Source organism: Erinaceus europaeus, chromosome 5, assembly GCF_950295315.1.
Source record: "Erinaceus europaeus chromosome 5, mEriEur2.1, whole genome shotgun sequence".
Classification (NCBI taxonomy): Eukaryota; Metazoa; Chordata; class Mammalia; order Eulipotyphla; family Erinaceidae; genus Erinaceus; species Erinaceus europaeus.
Window position 1 is genome coordinate 71,855 of NC_080166.1, and position 21,059 is coordinate 92,913.

Genomic DNA, 21,059 nt, shown 5'->3' on the forward strand with positions numbered 1-21,059 from the left:
CAACCTAAGTAGATTCAACATCACAAAACAGATTTAATTAATAATAAAACACATACTTTTATACTTAGAGATTTTATTAAGCTTAAATTTTTGCTGATAAATTACACTGTCAATTCACTTGCCTTATTTTGTTACACTAAGAATGCTACAATGTTATGATAAAAAATGGCTAGTCTTAAATATTATCAATGACAGAAAGAAAATACACTAAACTCTAAAATATCATATAATCTGGAAGCCAACTGACTTGGACCATTACAATATTACTATCTTAAATGGCAAAACAGAATTGGTACAAAGAACTGTTGTTCATTCTAAAGGCTGTGAAAGATAAATGCAGTGTGTGATTTTACAGGATACTGCACATAAACAAGCAAATAAAAGTTTTAAAGTATACTAGTAAAATATTAAGCAGGGAAATTTTAGTGTGGATTGTCTATAAAGCAAATATGCCTATTAACTGTAGATATGCACCTAATCCCCACCTACAGGAGGAAAGTTTCACGAGTGGTGATGCAGTGCTGCAGGTATCTCTGTCTTCCTCTCTCCCCCTTCCATCTCCGTTTCTGTCTCTATTCAATAAATAATAAAATATTAACAAAGAAACTCAAATAATTTTATTTAACCTAAGGTTCCACATCTTTTGCTCATACAATTTTCTTTCCTTTTAATAATTACCATGTATGATCACTTTGGAAATTATTAATTATTTACCATCAGTACTTTTACAAATCCTAGCCAGACTACAGAAACTGAATGAACACCTGAAAGTGCTAAAATATTAGAACCCAAGCTTAAGATCACTTTTGTACAAGTACCTGGATGACAAACTTTCCCCAATGAAGACTTCATTTAGGGCTCTCACTGGCAAAAGTTGGGGTCCTGAAGCCTCAGACTCTACAGGTAATAATAATAAAAAAAAAATTTTTAATAGCTCCTTCAATTTTAGAATATTTACAATAAAAATTTAAATCATAATAGTATTTTAGTAGAATCATATACTTTATCAACATACAAGTTAAACTTCTTACTTTAAGAATTCCTACAGAAACTTTACATTTTACCTGCAATAAAACTATCTACTCAAAATAAACCTTCCTTTTTTCTTGAGATAGTGGGGACTTAGTGCTTGCTGGTTCAAAGGATCCAAGTTGGAGGTGACAGTGTTTTGCAGATATGTATCATGGGGAGATGATAAGATGCACCAGCTGTACTGTATACAAACTACTAACCCTCCCTCAAGAAAGTGATTTGGGAAAAAAAGAAAAGAACTAAAAAAAGAATTGTATTTGTTTAGTTTCATGAGAGGCAGAGGCAGCAAGAAATACAGCAGACAGAGAGATCAGAGTACTGTGCAGCTCTGGCATATGGTATACCAGGTATTAAATGTGGGACCTTGAGGGATTCACACGTAAAAGTCTGTGTGCTAACTCTGGGCTATGACAAAATGGACTTATCCAGTCCATAAGATTCCTGCCACACTTAGCTTCACTATCATTTTCAAAGGTGGAACTGATCATTTTGGAAGGACAATCATTTTAGACTTAAACTACAAATTACACCGATGTCTCATAGTGAAAGCCAAATCAATTTTGGTTGTAATCACCTATTTTTCTATAAATATAAACCCTCAAGAGTGTTTTTAATAATAGCAGCAGCACTGGAGAAACACTACCATTTGTACTTTTAAAAAAGTCACCTTTTTTCCTTTTACTTTATAAAGTTGTATAGCGCTCTTTCTTGATCATTTAGGCAATCTTTGACCACCTAAATAAACAACATCATTCAAACAAAATTCTTGAAAGGATTCCATACGTATCAAGCTTGTGATTAGTAACTGCAAAGAGTTGTACATTTTATCTCGATCATTTCTAATTGGAAATGGCAGCATTATTTTCTCTGTGTCACCAAGTATGCAAATAGACATGCACCAAGCATCTGCTACTGGATCAGAACCACAGGACAGGCTCTCCTTTCATTTTTCCACTCCCTCTCCCTCTAAGTCAAAGCTTAGAAGTACCCAACTGTAATAGTCAGTTTGCAAGACAATCCCATTAACCCCAGGGATCCCCGCCTCCTGGCACTCACAACACTGTCTAACTCTCCCTCCCACAGTACACCCTTATACAACTACGTGTGCTATGTGACCAACACACTGTGGTAGAAGTGACGGCATATCACTTCTGAGATTGAGTTTAAAGAGACATCCTGGCCTCTGACTTGGGCTTTCTCTGCTCTTCAGATGCCTTGCTTAGGGGCAGGTACTTCATGAGTTTACGGTGATCAGGAAGGTGAAGAGCTGGTCTCCCACACAGTCAGGAAATGAGAAGAAAAAGCCCATTTACTAGTCCTGTTCAACAGTTTGACTGTCATCTCCTGAGAAACCCTAAACAAGAACAAAAATGTCATACTGACTCTAGATTTTAACCTTCACAATCTCTGTGGAAGCAGAGGTTTCTGTTTTATGATGCTGACTTTTGGGGGGATTTGTTTAAAAGCACTAAGGCATTTAATACACTTTTCACTGCTGCCAGCAACACAATCATTGATTTAATATTCTCTTCTCATTTGCTAACCTAATTGTTATATTCTCAAGGACTCTCAAGTGCTTCACCCACCTATATTTTCAAATTTAACAAGGCACTAGTTTAATGCTAAGGATTATTTGAAAATTAGTTATTTAACTAGCCAGTAGATATTATCAACTCAAAATCATAACATGGTTGAAAGAATGGCATACAAAGCCATGTAAATTTTTTATTTATCTAACCAGTATTATTTGCACTGAAGACTGAAAACCCTACTAACACTGAAAATTGTCTTAATTTGGCACTAGATACAGTCATTCTCACATCCAACAGTTTTGCAGATGTGAAAAAGCTGAAATGTCTTGTTTACATTATCTTTCTTTTCAGAAGGCCTTGCATGTGTGGAATTTTTTGCAGTGAGAGGCAGAGAGGCAGAGATAACACAGTATCTGAGCTCCTTCAGGGCCATGGCTCTTGCCAATACGAGCTATACGTGACGAGGCACGTGCCCTACGACGAGCTACCTCCTAGCCCTGAACTGTTATACTTTACGTAATGTCACTGCTAATGAATTTGTTTTATGTCTCCCCAGATTTTCTACAAATGTGAGACTAACAAGAGGGAGTCGCTAGATATTACTAATTAATAACTCTGAACTCTCACCATCAAATTGCAACCATGTTTGTCTTTATATGGTCTTGACATTTCCCTCATCCTAATTTTCCTTTCCACACTGTACTCTGATTATGTGTGCTGTTGAACTTCACTTGAATTTTCTGTCAAAGGAGGAAGAAACTAGGTAAGACTTCTTCAAGCTTCATTAACCATTTTTAATTCTGCTGATATTTTCTTTCATGTTGACTTCCATACATTATCTTATCACACAATTGCTCGCTTATAGCATGCTTCACCGTCAGGAAACAATGGCCTTAGTATCCATTGACAATTTTCTATCCAAAATAAATGGACTGCAAAATTTTGATTAGTGTTTTAAAAATAGAATCAAACTAATGACACTGCACAGATGTCTTATGCTCACTGTGCTAGACTGTTCCAGGACAGTATGACAGTTCACCTGGGAAGCAGCCAGCTCTATCACAACATAATCCAGGTCTGACCACAGTCCTCACCTCACTAGGGGACTGGAAGGGGTCTGATGGGGTATGATGCCTTTCCCTCTTTCCCTTTGACAATCTCTCTGTTTCTATATATGAGAAGTTGGACCAGAGCAGTGAAGTCCCAGTGACAACAATAAACACCAAAAAAAAAAAAAAAAGAAGCTTCCAGGTACAGTAAAAGCCAATTTTTAAAAGGGGCAAAATTAACCTCAAAACTCTGGCTCATAAACTCAAGGTACTGATACCCTGCTTTCTTCTCCTCAAACACTCAGAGATGCTAAGAGTCCCTATCTGAAAGTGGCTGTAATACCCCTTGGACACTGTGAAGAGCTAGAAATAAACTGTGCTGAACCACCGTAATACTGGGATTGGTTATCAAATCAATTCACTGACCCAAATACATACAACCACGCTTACAAACACGTTATTAGTTTATAGAGTTAAAATGTTTTAAATGGGGCTATAGGAAGAAATTCAAATAGTGCGGTGTCATTTTACCATCTGTGAGGACTCTACCCTCACACGGGAGCACTGTGTAGGAGGAAATCTTCATGAGCACTAGAGCAGTGCTGTGGTGTCTCCCCTTCTGTCTTTTTTCTCTCTGTTTTTGACCTTCCATATTAAGACAAAAATGCTTCTTGAAATGTATACAAGGACAGTATAATTAATGATATACCCAATCTACAAGTTAGAAGGTTTTTTTTACTTGTTTAAAGTTTATCATCTCATTATTTTAAAGTAAATCTCATTTCTAACATGAAAAGTTAAAAAACTAAGATCTTTTACCCTTCTATAATCTTTTATCATAAATTAGAAAGCCAAAGAGAGTGAATATGATAGATTATTTTTTTTTCATCTCAAGCCTATTCCTATATACAGAAATCTCATAGCAACAGTCTAGGATGTTTCCTACTAACTTGAAAATAATTTAAACAGGAAATGTCAAATACACTGAGATCTTCTAAACTTTCTCAGAAAACAGATCTAATAAGAAAGCTCCCAGGGGGTCAAGTGGCAGTGCATCTGTTTGAGTGCACATGTTACACTACTCAAGGACCCAGGTTCAAGCCTCTACTCTCCTCCTGCAGGGGGGAAGCTTTACAAGTAGTGAAACAGTGCTGTAGATATCTCTTGCTAGTCCTCTCTACCTCCCCCTTCCCTCTCAAGTCCTCTGTCTCCACACAAAAATAAAAATAAAACATTAAAATGATATATTAAAATGATACAAATAAACATTTTAAAAAGCTTTCTTAGTGTCTAGACATGAGAAAATCCACATAATTACTAAAAATAAAAACAATAATTATAAAAGTAAAATAGGCACAACCATTTTCTATGTTATCATTAAGAATTTCAAAGTCCTGGCTCCAGATTCCTTATACATCTAATAATTTACTCCAAACAGCCACTGTCAACAGCACCATCGCTTCCCCTCTGAAGCCTACGACAGCTATTTTTCTGACACAGCTTGATGTGGAGTTTCTACTACTACACTAAGTAATGTGTGGGGCCTTTCAACTCAGACTTAGTAAGACGCTTCTGTATTTTTAAAATTCTGAACATTGTTGTTTTTTCTTAAAACTACCATAAATCACATGTGAACAAATAAGAGGTCACTAAGTCTATATGTAATTTCACATGGAGATGCATGCACACATGCATGTCATTATAAACTAACAATAGTGACTCAGGAAGCTGACAACACCAATCTATAGCTTTCATATGAAACTGTTGATTAAAAAAAAAGAAAAGAAAAAAGCAAATCCTGAACACTTCTCGGTAGTAGATATAACCACTTTTTAATGTGTGTTAACACTGACATTTCTGAGAGTTAAAAATTTTAATAGCTAAACTGAGTTATTTTTGGAAGACAGTATTTTTCAGATATGACCTGAACAGAAGAAAAGTCAGCACATAAATAAAAATGCAAACTACTAGTTAAAAGGTATTTGCGCAGCACACATACAACAAGGGTTACTATCTGAACAACAAAGACGTCATGTAACTCAACAACTGAGTCAAAAAAAAATAAACGATCTAGAGATTTTTAAAAAACAGACATACAGATGGTGATGTGGATCAACAGTGGACCCAGCATGAAGTCCAGCTCAGTCCCTGGCAGAGTGAAGAGGATAGTGCTCGAGTCATTTACTAGCAGAGAAACATACATCCAACCACGGGGAGTAACAGCTGTCTACACAAACTTCAAGCACAGGGCCAAGGCCCGAGGTTCAATTCTCAGAACCACTATAGGCTAGAACTGAGCTCTAGAACTGAGCTGCACTCTGGCCAAATCACACACTCCACCAAGTGGTATCTAAGACCTCATACCTAGATGTACAGTTTATTAAAAATTAGTTCATTTTAAAAAAAAACCTCACCTGGAAACAGAAAGAGAAAAGCAACCCCCAGGGTGGGGTGGTGGCACACTGGGTTAAGTGCACACAGTAGGAAGTACAAAGACTCAAAGAATCCTGCTTCGAGCCCCTGGCTCCCCACCTGCAGGGGGTGCCTTCACAAGTGGCAAAGTAGGTCTGCAGGTGTCTGTCTCTCTCTATCTTCCCCTCCCCCTCAATTTCTCTCTGTCCTATCCAAAAACAGAAAGAAAAAAATCAAATGACCGAAGGAGCAGTGGATTCATAGTGCAGTCACCGTGCCCCAGCGGGACACTGCACAGCTCTGGTGGTGCTAGGGACAGAGGACTGAAGCAAAAGTCAGGCACAAAAGTCTTTTTGCATGACCATTTGCATGCTGTCACCTTGCTCCTCATACACTGCAGATGGGTATGCAAACTGGTATAACCTCAGTGGAAAACAATCAAAGATTCTTTTTGTTTGTTTGTTTTTTATTTGTCACTGGGACGTCACTGTTCAAGGCTGACTTTTTCAGAGAAAGAGACAAACGTCACTGTTCAAGGCTGACTTTTTCAGAGAAAGAGACAAAGGCATAGACGGAGAGGTAGAAACCACAGCACTAAAGCTTCCCCGAGTGTGCTGGGGTTGGCTTTGATCCTGGGTCTCTTTCTGGGACCCTCCCAGGTGAGCTGTCTTGCCTGCTCTGCAGAGCTTTCCAAAACTAAAAACAGACATACCACATAGTCCAACAAGTCCACTTCTAGATAATTACCCAAAAACTATGAAAGCACCATTTAAAAAGTAAATGCAGTGAGGGAGATAACATAACGGTTATATAAAGAGACTCTCATATCTAATGCACCAAAATCCCAGGTTCAATCCCCTGCACAACCATAAATCAGAGCTGAGCAGGGCTCTGATTAAGAAAGAAAGAAGGAAGGGAGGGAGGGAGGCAGGGGATATATGCATGCCTATGTTCGCAGGCTTGTCACCCACGAGTTGGGATATGGAACTATCCTAGGTGTCGATCTGTGGCTAACTAGATGAAGAAGCTGCGGCCTGTAGAATCAATAAAATACTGCTTGCCTATTAAAATTATGATACCTTGTCCTTTTCAGCAACATAGATGGAACTTGAGGCCATCATACTAAGAAATTAAGTGAGAAAGTGAAAAACAATTACTAGATAGTTCAACTTTCATGTGGAAAAAAATAAAGCAATGTTGTTTTCACCGGGCTGGCTTCACAGGCGGGTAACTGACGACCAGAAACACACAGCTGAGCTGAGAACGCAGTTTAATCTTTATTCATGAGCGGGCAAACAGTCCAACACCTAATCACCACACAATGTGTTCCTCCATCTTTTTCCTCCCGCGGCAGCATCAGGAACTCAGGAAGTAAGCAGGATAGGGGGCGGGGAGAAGGGAGAAGCGCGAAACTAGCAAGGGCTAAACCAAATCTCCCAGAGGCGGAGGGAGTGAGACCAAACCAATGTGAAGCATACCAACAAAACACAACAAAAATAACGTGTTTACTCTGAGGAAAATATGACAGTTACCAGTGTAGAAAGTGAAGGGGCAGGGAAATGTGTGGAGGGTACCATGAAATATCGTGACTGATTTGTACTCTGGTGGTGGGCACATATCAAGGTATACAGCTGCATTTCTCAAGCTTGTACACTTGCACACCTTGGGAAGTCAGTCAGATTTGACTAAGATAAAACATGACAGGTACACATACTTTATAAGCATGCTAACTTATAGAACTGTAAATCACCAGGAAAGTTTATTCATAGATACAAGATACTGAGCTAGATGTAATTAGGTATTTCTTATTAAGAAGTAAAGCATGTATGAAAAAGAAAGCACTCTGAAACTGGAAAACTCTGGGAAAAATAGAAAATATTAGGTACCACACAGGACAGGTAATTATCCCAATATATCTAGCCAAAGAAACAGAGGAGGAAAAAAAAAAACTTTTTACATAGTCTATATGTATCTATGATCTCTCCTGGGATCTACAGGGATCACAAAAATCTTACAATTGCTGGGGAAAAGTAGAAAAATAGGGTTAAATTATAGCCCACAAATTAGCTAAAAACTGATAATTCACCTTAATATTTAGTAAAACAGCTAGAGATCTCCTCTCTTCACAGTTTGCACAGTTACTCAGAACAGCAATCTGAAGGCTGAGGTGAAATATTCTTTCCAGATGACTTCAATTACTATATATAGTTATGAGAATTAGCTTAAATATAATTGAATATGCTTATTTTTAAAAAATATGTATGTATTCCCTTTTGTTGCCATTGCTTTATTGTAGTTATTGATGTTGGATAGGACAGAGAGAAATGGAGAGAGGAGGGGAATACAGAGGGGTAGACAAAGACAGACACCTGCAGACCTGGTTTCACTGCCCGTGAAGCAACTTCCTGGCAGGTGGGGAGCTGGCGGCTCGAACTGGGATCCTTGCATCAGTCCTTGTGCTTGAATATGCTTATTTTTATGAAATGTCCACCTGATTAGTTTATTCTAGTACTTTCTTTTCCTTTTGTTGACATTATTTTATTCTAGTACTTTCTCTTATTTATATAAAATCTAACAATAATCTAAATTAAAGTCAAATTGTTTAGAAGTTTCCATTAAATACAAGATTAAGGCTAAGACTCTTCAAATATCAACTATTCTTTCATACATTTTATAATTCTTTCCTAGTTAGCTAGTTTTCAAGCCTGTCCTAGGAAAAAAAAATCACCTGTTTTATATATATACTATACATAGGGTGGGGGGAATAGTATTATAGGTCTGCAAAAAAAAACCCCTCATGACAGAAATTCCAAGGTCCCAGAGTCAATCTCCCTGCACCATTATAAGCCAGAGCTAAGCAGTGCTCTGGTTCAAAACAAACCAAATAGAAAAACAAAAACAACTGCTGGGAGTCGGGCGGTAGCGCAGCGGGTTAAGCGCACCTGGTACAAAGCGCAAGGACCGCCATAAGGATGCCAGTTCGAGCCCCCGGCTCCCCACCTGCAGGGGAGTCGCTTCACAGGTAGTGAAGCAGGTCTGCAGGTGTCTGTCTTTCTCTCCCCCTCTCTGTCTTCCCCTCCCCTCTCCATTTCTCTCTGTCCTACCCAACAACGACGACAATAAGAATAACAACAACAATAAAACAACAAGGGCAACAAAAGGGAATAAATATTTAAGACAACAACAACAAAAAAAACACCTGCCTTTCTTACTTCAGAATCTAGTCATAACATATTCGCACCTGAAGTAGTTCACTGCACTTCTGTGTTTTAGGAGAACTAAGACAACAGAGTAAGTTAATGCTAATCAATGCATGTAAAATTAGAGACGAAAGAACCCTGAGTACAGAGTAAGTTAACGCTAATCAATGCATGTAAAATTAGAGACGAAAGAACCCTGAGTACAGAGTAAGTTAATGCTAATCAATGCATGTAAAATTAGAGACGAAAAAACCCTGAGTACAGAGTAAGTTAACGCTAATCAATGCATATAAAATTAGAGACGAAAGAACCCTGAGTACAGAGTAAGTTAACGCTAATCAATGCATGTAAAATTAGAGACGAAAGAACCCTAAGTCAGATACTCCCCAAACTTGTCTAGTTCCACCTACTGTTGTCATGGACTCTTTCAATGTTGAAGGCTCGACTCTGCTGGCTCAGACTGAGCTGCTGCTCGTGAAGGTCGACGGGAATGGGGTTTATGCCAGTGCCTTCCAGGTACAGCCTGATGCGCTGCCGCCACAGCCACCTTAGCGCAGTGAAGGGAGAGCAAGTAAAGCACAGTCAACCAAACTAAGGATGGCAAGAGTTTAAATTCATCTTAAAACTTTACTTAAAGCTTTTAACATTCTTATAAATGCTCCAGAATAAAAAAATCTTATAAATGAAAATGATTTGATTTTAAAATAAAATTTTTACAATTAATTCAAACAAGTAATATCACTTAAAAACCTCGTGCTGAAAAACAGACTTAGATATGTCTTTCTCTTTTCAATTATTCTACAAGTATCTAATTTATTTATATGAAATCTAACAATAATCTAAATTAAAGTCAAACTGTTTAGAAGTTTCCATTAAATACAAGATATGGGGCTAGATAAAATCACGATTTGCTCATCAAAAACTTAACATATAAAGAAGAGTCTCGAGGTAGGGCAGTGGTGCACCCAGCTGAGCACATACGTAGCGAGTTTAAGCCCCAAGCCCCTTCCTAAAGGGGGACGCCTCATGAGTGGTGAAGCAGGGCTGCAGGCATCTCTCTTCCTCTCTCTGTTCTCCCCTCCTCTCTCAATTTCTCTAGTAGATTTGTTAGATAGGCACTAAGCCCCATCAATAATCCTGGTGACTAAAGGAAAAAAAAGATAGTATTCTGGAACTGAAATATTACTGCATAAAGTGATCACTCTGGATAAAAACCCTTCCCAATAACAGGAAGACACACATATTAAAAGCACTTAAAAGTACACCTACACATTTAAATGGCACTTTTGAAAAAAACAAACAAACAAAATAATAAATGGCACTTTTGTTCTTACCAAAAATCAACAAAAAGTTAATAAGAAAGATTTTGCTAAACAAGTATGTCAAAACATACTCCAATTTGATAGTTACAAGTGAGCAGTATCTGGAGGTGCCAAGCCTCTGAAACGACTACAAAACTAAAATTATTAAAAATAATTCCAGAAGTCAAGAAGATTTAATTCAAGGAGTCAGAGAGTTTGCCAGGTAAGATGCGTACCTCGCCACATGCTCTTCCCAGGCTCTTTGTCTCTCCCTCTATCTGAATGAAATAGTAGCCAAGAGGGTAAAACTACGTGTGTGTGAAGCCCTGGTTATGCAGAGAAATACGCACACACACTCCTCTCATCTGTCTTCTAAAGAGTCAATTTTCTCAAAATATAATAAAGAATAGTCCAAGTAAGAAAATAAAAAATAGTTCAACATGGCTCTCTAGTATAATCAGCAAGTTCATCTCAGCTCCTCCCTCATCTTTCTCTTTCTGAGAAAGTCTGATCCCTGAACACAAAAAGCATGACTAAAGCTTAAGAAGCAATGTAAAACAAGAGATGCCAAGAATCTACTGTGGTTAAAGTACATAGAACCTTCCTCAGTCACTCCAGATGGGAGAAGAGAAGGATAAAAGTGTAAAACCTCAGAACATCTGAACATTCATTTTGACCAACAGTTTTTTGTTGTTCTTTTGTTTTGTTTTTGGCCTCCAGGGTTACCACTGGGGCTCAGTGCCTACACTATGAATCCGTTGCTCCTGGTGGCCATTTTCCCCATTTTATTGGACAGGGCATAGAAACTGAGAGAGGAGGGGAGATAGAGAGGGGGAAGACAGACACCTGCAAACCTGCTTCACCACTTGTGAAGCAACCCCCTTGCAGGTGGGGAGATGGGGGCTCAAACTGGGATCCTTGCACAGGTCCTTGTGCTTAGTACTGTATGCACTTAACCCGGGAGCACCACCACCGAGCCCCCTTGGCCAACAGTTTTAGCTAATTTTCAACCAAACTGCTAAGAAGAATTCACAAGGTTAAGACAGTAGAGACATGGGCTCTAACTGCAATTCCATTATAGATCAAGTGGCACTGTCCATGTTTCTTTAGTTTTGATAGAAGTAGAAGGTGACTGAATTTTTTTGTATGTTTCTGATAATGTATTGCTTTTTATAGCTATGTGTATATCTACTGATCCAAATATAATCTAATTTGTTCCTTTTCACGGCATATTTGTAACTGTCACCATCACCACTCCAAATATATGTATATTCTTTTCTTTTTTAAAATATTTATTTATTTATTCTTTTGCTGCCCTTGCTTTATTGTAGTTATTATTGATGTTGGTGTTGTTAGATAGGACAGAGGAATAGAGAGAAGAGGGGAAGAACAGAGAGGGGGAGAGAAAGACACCTGCAGACCTGCTTCACCACCTGTGAAGCGACCCCCCTGCAGGTGGGGAGCTGGGGGCTCGAACCTCGATCCTTGTGCTTTGCACCATCTGAACTTAACCTGCTACACTACCACCCAACTCCCCTATATATAATTTCTTTTCAGACAGAGAAAGAGACAAAGACAGAAAGATAAAGGGAGAGAGGGACACATAATACAACATTTCAACTTTCTCCAGAGAGGTGCAGGCCAGACATATATAAGACAAGGCAGGTACACCACACAAGTAAGCTATTTGGTGGGCCCCTTTGAACTCATCTTAACACCATATATCAAGATACCTACCTGAATTCACCACGATAGAACTTCTGTAAGGCTTCTGAGAAGGAGTGTGTGTATCGAACCGGAAGACATAAATGACCCTCAGACCTTTATTTAAAAGGGATTTGGGGTGGTGTAAAGGGAAGAAGCAAAAACAACTTTAATTATATATGTGCTTTTCTTTGCAAAACTGTCTGTACCTTTAACAGAGAAAAAAAACAGAAATAACAGTTCACCTCCGACTTTTACCTTTTAGTGCACTGCCAGATGGAACCGAGAGCCGTGCTTGCAGAGCAAGTAGGTACTGCACTAAAGCACTTCCCCACTCAGTACCCACCTTTACTGCCATATTAGAGTGCTTCTCAAGTTTCCACATTACAGTAAAAATAAAAACAATATGTCACTGAATGATTACAAAATGCTCTAATGGTATGTGAGTCTATGCACTCAACCTTTATTAAAAATAACTGTTTAATTATTAACTTTGGGCTAAGTAACTTTAGTATTATCTTTAGTAAATTTATCTTTCTCTTTTTGAGAAAATCTGACCAGTGAACACTGAAAGCACAACTAGTGCTTAAGAAGCAATGTAAAACAAGAGATACAAACCATCTACTGTAGTTAAAGTCCATTTTACAATCCCACTCCCCCCAAATAACTAGGAAGTCAAATGATTTTTATCTCTCATATCATAGGTTTCTACTTCCAATTCCATTTAATACTTACATTTATCATACCTGAGCTAAAACTGAAAACTATGTAATTGAAAAGAGCTAGACAGAAGGCAAATTCTACTAAAAGCAGAAAGAGCAATTCTACAGGCCTATATTCCACCACTAGAATGTTTTTGGAACATGGTTCCAACATTCATGGTAGTCACAAACAATGAGGCTTAACCTCATCAACAACTCCCTGCAGCATCAGAGTCATGCAGTATGACTATAGAAAGAAACGATGAAAAGCTTTCAAATTTCCCACCAATAGACACTCTGCAAAAAACAAGTAAAAATGCTTATACTGTCAGGCATTAAACCAGCTCCCCAAACTCCATGCTGCATTGCTGACACTATGGCCTATTTACATAATCATTTGCCAGATCTATCTACTTTCTACCTCGAGACCCGCCCTGCCTGCAGGGTATATTAATCCCACCAGTTAAAGCCCTAGCAACTGTTGCTAAGGACGCTTCCACATTCCCAGCATGCCTTTTGCCTTTCTCCACCCCCTTTCCTAGCCATCTCTGTTCCAACTTGCCACTTCCAGTTTTATCCCATATCCCACTTCTGTTCCTGGTTTCACTCTCTTTCTCTCCCGCTTACCCACCTGGAGAAGGACTGGCATGCAGAGTGGGAGGCAGCCATTGCAGTTTGGTGCCACGTGGCTTAACCCGCTACGCTCACACCTGACTCTAGGGCGCTCCCGTGTGAATAAATAATTGTATTACCACGCCGCCACGAGTTCCTGTATCCTCTCTCCCACCCGCAACACTAGCCTGGCAGTACAAAAAAAAAAAGACTTTTTGTTTACCTTTCTGGGTCAGTGTTGACTCCAATAACTGGCTTAAGTCTGTCTAAGACCTTACTTGCTGCCAGAAGCATTGTGCCATCACCTAGAGGACACACAACACAGGTAGACTCCTGTCATAAAAGAATTCATTTTTTGTTCAGTACTCATAAGCCTCAGGAAAAAAAGATACCACTTGAACACTAGGTTCTTTTTATATTAGCTTTACTCCACTATCTTTCTTTTCTTGTTTTGTTTTGTTTTGTTTCGTTTTGCCTCCAGGGTTATGGCTGGGGCTCAGTGCCTGCACTATGAATTCACTGCTCCTGGAGGCCATTTTTTCCCCCTTTGTTGCCCTTGTTTTAACTGTTGTTGTGGTTATTATTGTTGTTGTTATTGATGTCACTGCTGTTGGATAGGACAGAGAGAAATGGAGAGAGGAGGAAAGAAAGATAGACATGTGCAGACCTGTTTCACCACTTGTGAAGTGACCCCCTGCAGGTGGGGAGCTGGGGGCTCAACTGGGATCCTTGCGCTTTGCGCCATATGCGCTTAACCCACTGTGCTATCGCCTGACCCCCTTTTCTTTCCTTTTTTTTTTAAGAGTTAAAAAAATCTTTATTTTAATGAGATAAGAGACCAGAGCCCTGCTGAGCACCATCAGGTGGTGCTAGGGACTGAACCTGAGACCTCAGAACCGCGGGCAGGAGTGTATTTTGCAGAACCATTAGCTATCTCCCCAGCCTCACCCCTCCTATTTTTCTGCTTGTTATAAGTCTATTCTACACATTTCTGGCCTGTATCCTTCTGTGTTATCTCTCCCACCTAATACATGATTTCTCAACAGTGGTAAGACTGAGATGTTAAGTCAGGGAGTCTTTTGTTGTGGGATGCTGTCCTGTGCATTGCAGGGTAGTTAGCAATATCCCTGGCTCCTACCCACTTGACGCCAGGAGTATGCCCCAACTGAGAACCACTGCTTCAATCCTCTCACTATTATCAAAATCTCTTCACCATTCTGAAAATTGTTCAAACAAAATGTCCAACTTGGGATTTTTCTCTACAAAAAATGCTGTAAATTTAAACCATTAAAAAATTTAATATTAATAAACATCAGGAAAAACTAAGTATATGAGGATTAAAGAGGGATAGAATTTATTGAATCTTAATAAATTCTTAAACAACCTCAATTCTTTTTAAAGAGTGGCACAAGTGAGTTAAGGAGATAGCACAATGGCTATGCAAAAACTTTCATGACTAAAGCACGAGGATCCCAGGCTTTACCCCTAGCAACATTATAAACTAGCGTTGAGTAGTGCTATGGCATGAAGAAAGGGAGGGAAGGAGAAAGGAAGCAAGCTTTGGGCCAGGTGTGGTACACCTGGCAGAATATTCATGTTACAATGAGTGAGGACTCAGACTCAGGTCCCCCAGTCCTCATGTGCAGGGAGAAGCTTCAGGAATGGTGAAGCAGTGCTGCAGGTGTCTTTCTTCCTCTCAATTTCTCTCTATATCTATTAAATAAATAAATAAAATGTTTTTTAAAAGAATTTAAGAGTGGCACAATTGGGCTGAGGAGATAGCATAATGGTAATGTGAAAAACTCTCATGGGAGGCCGGGTGGTAGCACAGCAGGTTAAGTGCATGTGGCGCAAAGCACAAGGACTGGCATAAGGATCCCGGTTCAAGCTCCCGGCTCCCCACCTGCAAGGGGGTTCCTTCATGGGCAGTGAAGCAGGTCTGAAAGTGTCTTTCTCTCCCCCGTCTCCCCCATCTCTCTCAATTTCTCTGTCTTATCCGACAACAACAACAACAGCAATGGAAACAATAACAGTAACAGCAACAAGGGCAACAAAATGGGAAAAATGGCCTCCAGGAGCAGTGGATTTGTAGCACAGGCACCCAGCCAAAACAAAAAACTCTCATGCCCGAAGCTCTGTGCCTTTCTGTATATCTCTTTCATTAAATAATAAAATATATTAAATAAAATATATTTTTAAAAAGAGTGATACAATTAAAGCAAATTAGTTACAATCAATCCTCCAATTCATATTTGAAGTCAAATGCACAACAGACACACAGAATAATATGCAGAGGCTATCACAGTAACCCTGTTCACTAAAAATGTGAAGTGGTAAATAAAAAAGATGTTTGTAAAGCTAAACCTTGTCATAAAAAAAAATCCCAAAATTTGTCTTTATGGTAAAATTCTGAAGTTTTCATTATAAGTATACTATCAAAAGGTTGGGACTATGCAATATGTTAAAAGAGCGTTCTCATAATCCAACATCTCTATAAATCTGTTACCTCCTGCGGCGATAACTGCGTCTGCCCATCGGACAGTTTCTTCATCATATTCTCTCCTCTTTACCAGACGAACCTCAATTCCCTCACTCCTAAGTTAAAAAAATAAAGGTTATATAGAATGTCTTCGTATAATGGAGTATATTTTCTGAGAGACATTAACACAGTGGAGATGTGGAATAAATGTTTCTATAAATAAATCTCATACTTAGCTTTGTAATACTACTTTATTTTCATTAAATTATAATAGATAATTAACTGCAAATTAGAAATCATATGAGTAAATTAAATAGTGCCCCCCCCCCCAAAAAAAAATCTTTGTGCTTTAAAAAAACATCTTCTATAGCTCCTGGTAAATAGCAATACTAACTAGGGCTGATTATTTATTTATTTATTGGATAGAATCAGCCAGAAATGGAGATAAAATGGGGAGATAGAGAAGTAGAAAGACAGAGAGACACCTGCAGCCCTACTTCAACACTCATGAAGCTTTCCCCCTGCAGATGGGGACTGGGGGAACACAAGTTCACTGCACACTGTGCACTCAACCAGGTGCACCACCACCTTGCCCCAGGACTAAATTTTGAGCCCTGCCCCCACATTTAGAAGAATCTCTGTACTGTAGTATCTTCCCTTTTCTCTGACTCTATCAAAATGAAGTCATCCAGAACTGTGAAGCCACAGAAATAACAGAAAACAAACAAACCAAAAAAAACCTGACTCAGAAGACTGACATCTAGAGAGAAGATTTTTCATTATAAATCTGAAATCCACTGTTTAAAACAAATATTCACTGTATGCCAGACACTGAAGCAGTGACTAAAATACTTTGTAATGTCAGGCTCTCACTCTGATTCTCTTATATAAACAGAAACTTATTCACTGACTACATTAAATCCTGAATCAACCAAAGTTTCTATATTTTCAATCATCCTATCATAACAATTTTGTGTAGGAATAAAACTTATGGTGAACCTGAGGCTCAGAAGTCCCAGGTTTAATCCCCTACACCATAAGCCAGAGCTGATCAAATGAAGTTTGCTGTTCACAAAATCAACTCTTCCTAAGAAAAACACCGCCACTCAAGCAGGACTAACAACTTAAAAGCTGTGAAATTCTCAGAGTACAATAAAAATTTCCTTAGAAATAATACTCTCAGATTCATTTACCATAAATGACTGATCTGCAAATGATTTTATAATGGCAATATTTAATAAATAAACCAAGAATTAGCTGCTACATCTAAGGAGTAACTGGTAGTGAAAACCAAAAATTCTAAGTCCTGAGTACAGAAATCCACCCGAATGCTCAGATCCATACACTTACCTTAAACTCTCTAGAATATGTTCTACATTTCTGGTGTGAATACGATGTCGTTCAAGAAGTCCACTGTAGCTAGAGCCTTTCAACGCAAGCTACATTAAAACAAAGCAAATTCTGTCTCATTACATGATATACATACATGTTGTATTTCTTTTAAAAAGCTTATATGAAATAGAATGAAATGTTTAGAGGGTGCATTTCAATTAGTACCTATGAGACTGACAAATTTTAAACTCAACTATAAAATCTGATTTCAGAAAAAAACTGTATTTTGACTGTGATACAAAAACACAGCCTTTGGTTTTCTGAACCAAATAGTCAATAGGATTTCAGAAGTTGTATATTTTACAACTTGAATTTTTTTTTTTCAAATGGATTTTTAACACTGCCTAAGGCTACCTGAAGGTCAAAAAAATCTAATATTTTGAAGGCTGTTAAATGACCTTTGTTCCACTTGGATTTGCAGTTCTGGTGTGTTCAGATTTACGGACTACATGGAATTTATGCTATCCACAGGACAGACTGATTAGTTCCCTGAGCATGGACAAGTTTTAGATATTCTAGTCATTACAATAAATGTTATAATGTCACAATCTGGCCATTAATATTCTTTTAAAAGCATACATAGTATTAATTTCAACTAACTGTAGTTCTTTACGCTTAAATTATGCTTAAATTTATGTCAAAAGTAAAATATTGAGAGTGTAGACATACCCCCAGTGAATTGCTTAACCATCATATAGGAAATCTGTCAATCACGGTGAGTGCTAGAATTCAAAATCATGTTATTTTCTTTCTCCAAATTAACTTATACTCTGCTTCTTTGAGATGCAAATTAATTTTTCAAGAAATTATTCTATCCTTAGAATTGCCTATCAAATTTTTAATTTGAAAGGCAATTCTAAGGATGCACTTATTAAATAATTACTGAAGTATAAAGTAGAATCAATTCTGGTTCTACCATTTTTTTTTGCTTTTATCCTGCTATAAATAAAATTTAAAGGTGCTGACCCATAGATTTCAATTCTGTGTCCAGACTGTTTTGTTTTAATTTTTACTTTGTACAACAAAGAATATGCACCCAGGAACAAAGGCCATTAGTCCCACTCTGCGCACACTATAAATTCTAGTCTGGCGATTCATAAGTTTTTGTGCTTGTTTTCTGTCTCGTCAAACTAAACTCTGAAGTTAAGATTACTTAGCAAGGTAGTGCTAAAAAAAAAAAAATTCATTATAAATGGCAGTGGGGGGCAGAATTTGTAGGAAAATAATTTGACAAAACAAACAAAAATGAAGTTTTCCATCATCTTCACAAGCTTCACTAAAAAAACTAAATTTCCAACTATTTTAACTCTAAACACAAAGTTTGCATTAAAGTTCTCAATACTGGAACAAAAACACCATTCCATAAGTACTTATCCTCAAATTTCTTGTAAACTAATAAATTCATGCTCAGTATATTTACTTGAAGAATTCAAGTTCAAGGCTGGGGAGATTAAGCAGAAGGGCATTGCAAACAACAGTTCAGCATGTCACAAAGAAAAAAGTTTGAGAAACGGAACAGTCTTCAGCTGTGTAGTTAATGCGATTCAGAGTATATTTTATTTTGAAAACTTTTCTATATGGTAGGAATGATTCATAACTGAAAATCTAAACTTTATAAAGACCTCTCAAAAGCTGAGCTTCATGCTTCTTTACTATCTTCCCTGCCCTTTTCACCAACTCTTCTTTCATTTCAGTATTCTCATATATCACTGAACTTACAATAGAAGTTATAGTTTTCCCCACACATTTTGGAATTGTTTATTCACTTTTGATGACTGAATCTAGCATGATGCATATCGCTTAGTGGGCGCCCAATAAATGGATTGTGAATAATTAAAAGGGGCACTTTAAACAAATTAAGCCAATCAACAATCTTACTAAATAATGACTATAGCGACAATGTAAGCAAACATTTTAATTTATTATTATTATTATTTTAAATTGCCACCAGCATTATCGCTGCTAACGCACTGCTCCTGGTAGCTTTTTTTTTTTTTTTAATTTGATAGGCAAGAAACTGACACAGTAAGGGGAAGCAGAGGTTGGGGGCTGGTAACTGACACAGTAAGGGGAAGCAGAGGTTGGGGGCTGGAGAGACAGAGGCACCTCCAGTAGTTGCTTCACCTCTTGGGAAGCCCTCCCCCTACAGATGGGGGTTGGGGCTCCGAACCTGGGTCCTTGCACATGGCAGTATGTGCACTTAACCACATCAACCAGCCCCTAAGCAGTACTTTTAAAGCAGATATAATCTTTAACACTGTTTTTTATTTTTAATAGAAGGCAAAAATTTCAGAACCATAATAACTTCCACAAAATTAACTTTATAAAATGAAAAATATACATATGTAGAGTTAAATTTAGCAAACCTTCAGTGATTTCAATGATATCTCATAACAAATGAGCCTACTTTGAAGTAACCACATCAGTGTTACTTTATGTAAACAATTTACTACTAATAGAAATTTACAAAGTGATTTCTATTGTGGAAGTTAGAATTAATCATGCTGTTCTAAATTACATTATGAAATCATATATAATTTCATTTGCTTTACCTTAAAATTACATGAAATAGAAAAGAAAAAAAAAACACACCAGACATTGTACCTACTTCAAAGTTAAAGAGGCTGATAGCTTAAGTCACTAGTTCAAATTTATAAATAGACTGTGTTGCAAGGATCAATATTCAAATCATATTCTAACACACACACACACACACACACACACACACCCCTTCATCAGGTCATCTTGGCAACTTTGTAACCTTGTGGTTTGTTTGTTTTTAAGAGACTAAGAGCAAGTAAGACAGAGGGAGAGAAGAGATAGATGTCTACAGATAGCACTGCTTTCTCACTGGTTAAGCTGACCTCCTTGCAGGTGGGAACCAGGGATTTGAAATGGGGTCCTGGGACATAGTAATGTGTGCACTCTTCCCACTGAGCTACCAGCAGGCCCCCTCAAATCTCTTGCTCTTAACCTAAGCCTTGTCCACTACATACTAAATGCAAAGGTGCCAATATTCCTAAATTAATGATTTCACTTCTGCTAGAGTCATAAATACTCGATAAGCCATGAAGCTTCAACTAAAATGGTTTAGTTACACAGACCAAGAACTTTTTTGTTCCTTATCATATGCCAATTTGTTGTTAATATTTCGGAGGCTCTGGCTGGGCCGGCTAGCTTCACAGGCGGGTAACAGAGACGCGGAGACAACGGCTGGGCAGGGAAGCTGTATTTCTTTATTCAGGAACAACGATTCATAAACTAAGACAAACTAATCACCAAACAGAACTCTGCTGTCTCTTTGCGGCGGCACAAGCACTCTTTTCTTTTACTCTGGAACTCAGGAACCCTCTCTTACTCTGTCACTCTGGAACTCTCGTACTGGGGAACCCCCTGAAACTCTCCCACTGTGGAACTCTCTCTTACTCTGTAACTCTGAAACTCTCGAACTCAGGAACTCAGGAACCCTCTGCAACTCTGGCACTCTCGAACTCAGGAACCCTCTCTCGGGGTTCCTTGGGGCGGGGCCAAGCGGGCCCGCGAAATTAACTGGACTGATCCGATTCTCTTGGCGGGGGAGGGCTAGAACAAACCAATGTAAAGCATATGACAATTCCCCCTTTTCTTTTTAACTAAACAAGTACG

At 38.3% G+C, this 21,059-nt stretch overlaps 1 protein-coding gene across 4 annotated transcripts in view; it reads right to left on the reverse strand.

Moving 5' to 3' along the window:
* NADK2 (NAD kinase 2, mitochondrial) overlaps positions 1 to 21,059 on the reverse strand; it is a 55,257-nt gene that overhangs the window by 21,565 nt on the left and 12,633 nt on the right. For 2 of the 4 annotated variants that reach the window (XM_060190951.1, XM_060190950.1), the window contains exons 1-6: positions 17,373 to 17,462; positions 16,050 to 16,138; positions 13,767 to 13,876; positions 12,264 to 12,347; positions 9,636 to 9,772; positions 819 to 897 (exon numbers count right to left, since the gene is read on the reverse strand). In XM_060190951.1, coding sequence (XP_060046934.1) covers positions 819 to 897; positions 9,636 to 9,772; positions 12,264 to 12,347; positions 13,767 to 13,876; positions 16,050 to 16,097 — 458 coding nt within the window. In that variant the 5' untranslated portion in view covers positions 16,098 to 16,138; positions 17,373 to 17,462. Of the gene's footprint in view, positions 1 to 818; positions 898 to 9,635; positions 9,773 to 12,263; positions 12,348 to 13,766; positions 13,877 to 16,049; positions 16,139 to 17,372; positions 17,463 to 21,059 lie in introns of those variants that run through there. The other 2 variants (XM_060190952.1, XM_060190953.1) reach the window with 2 other exon arrangements.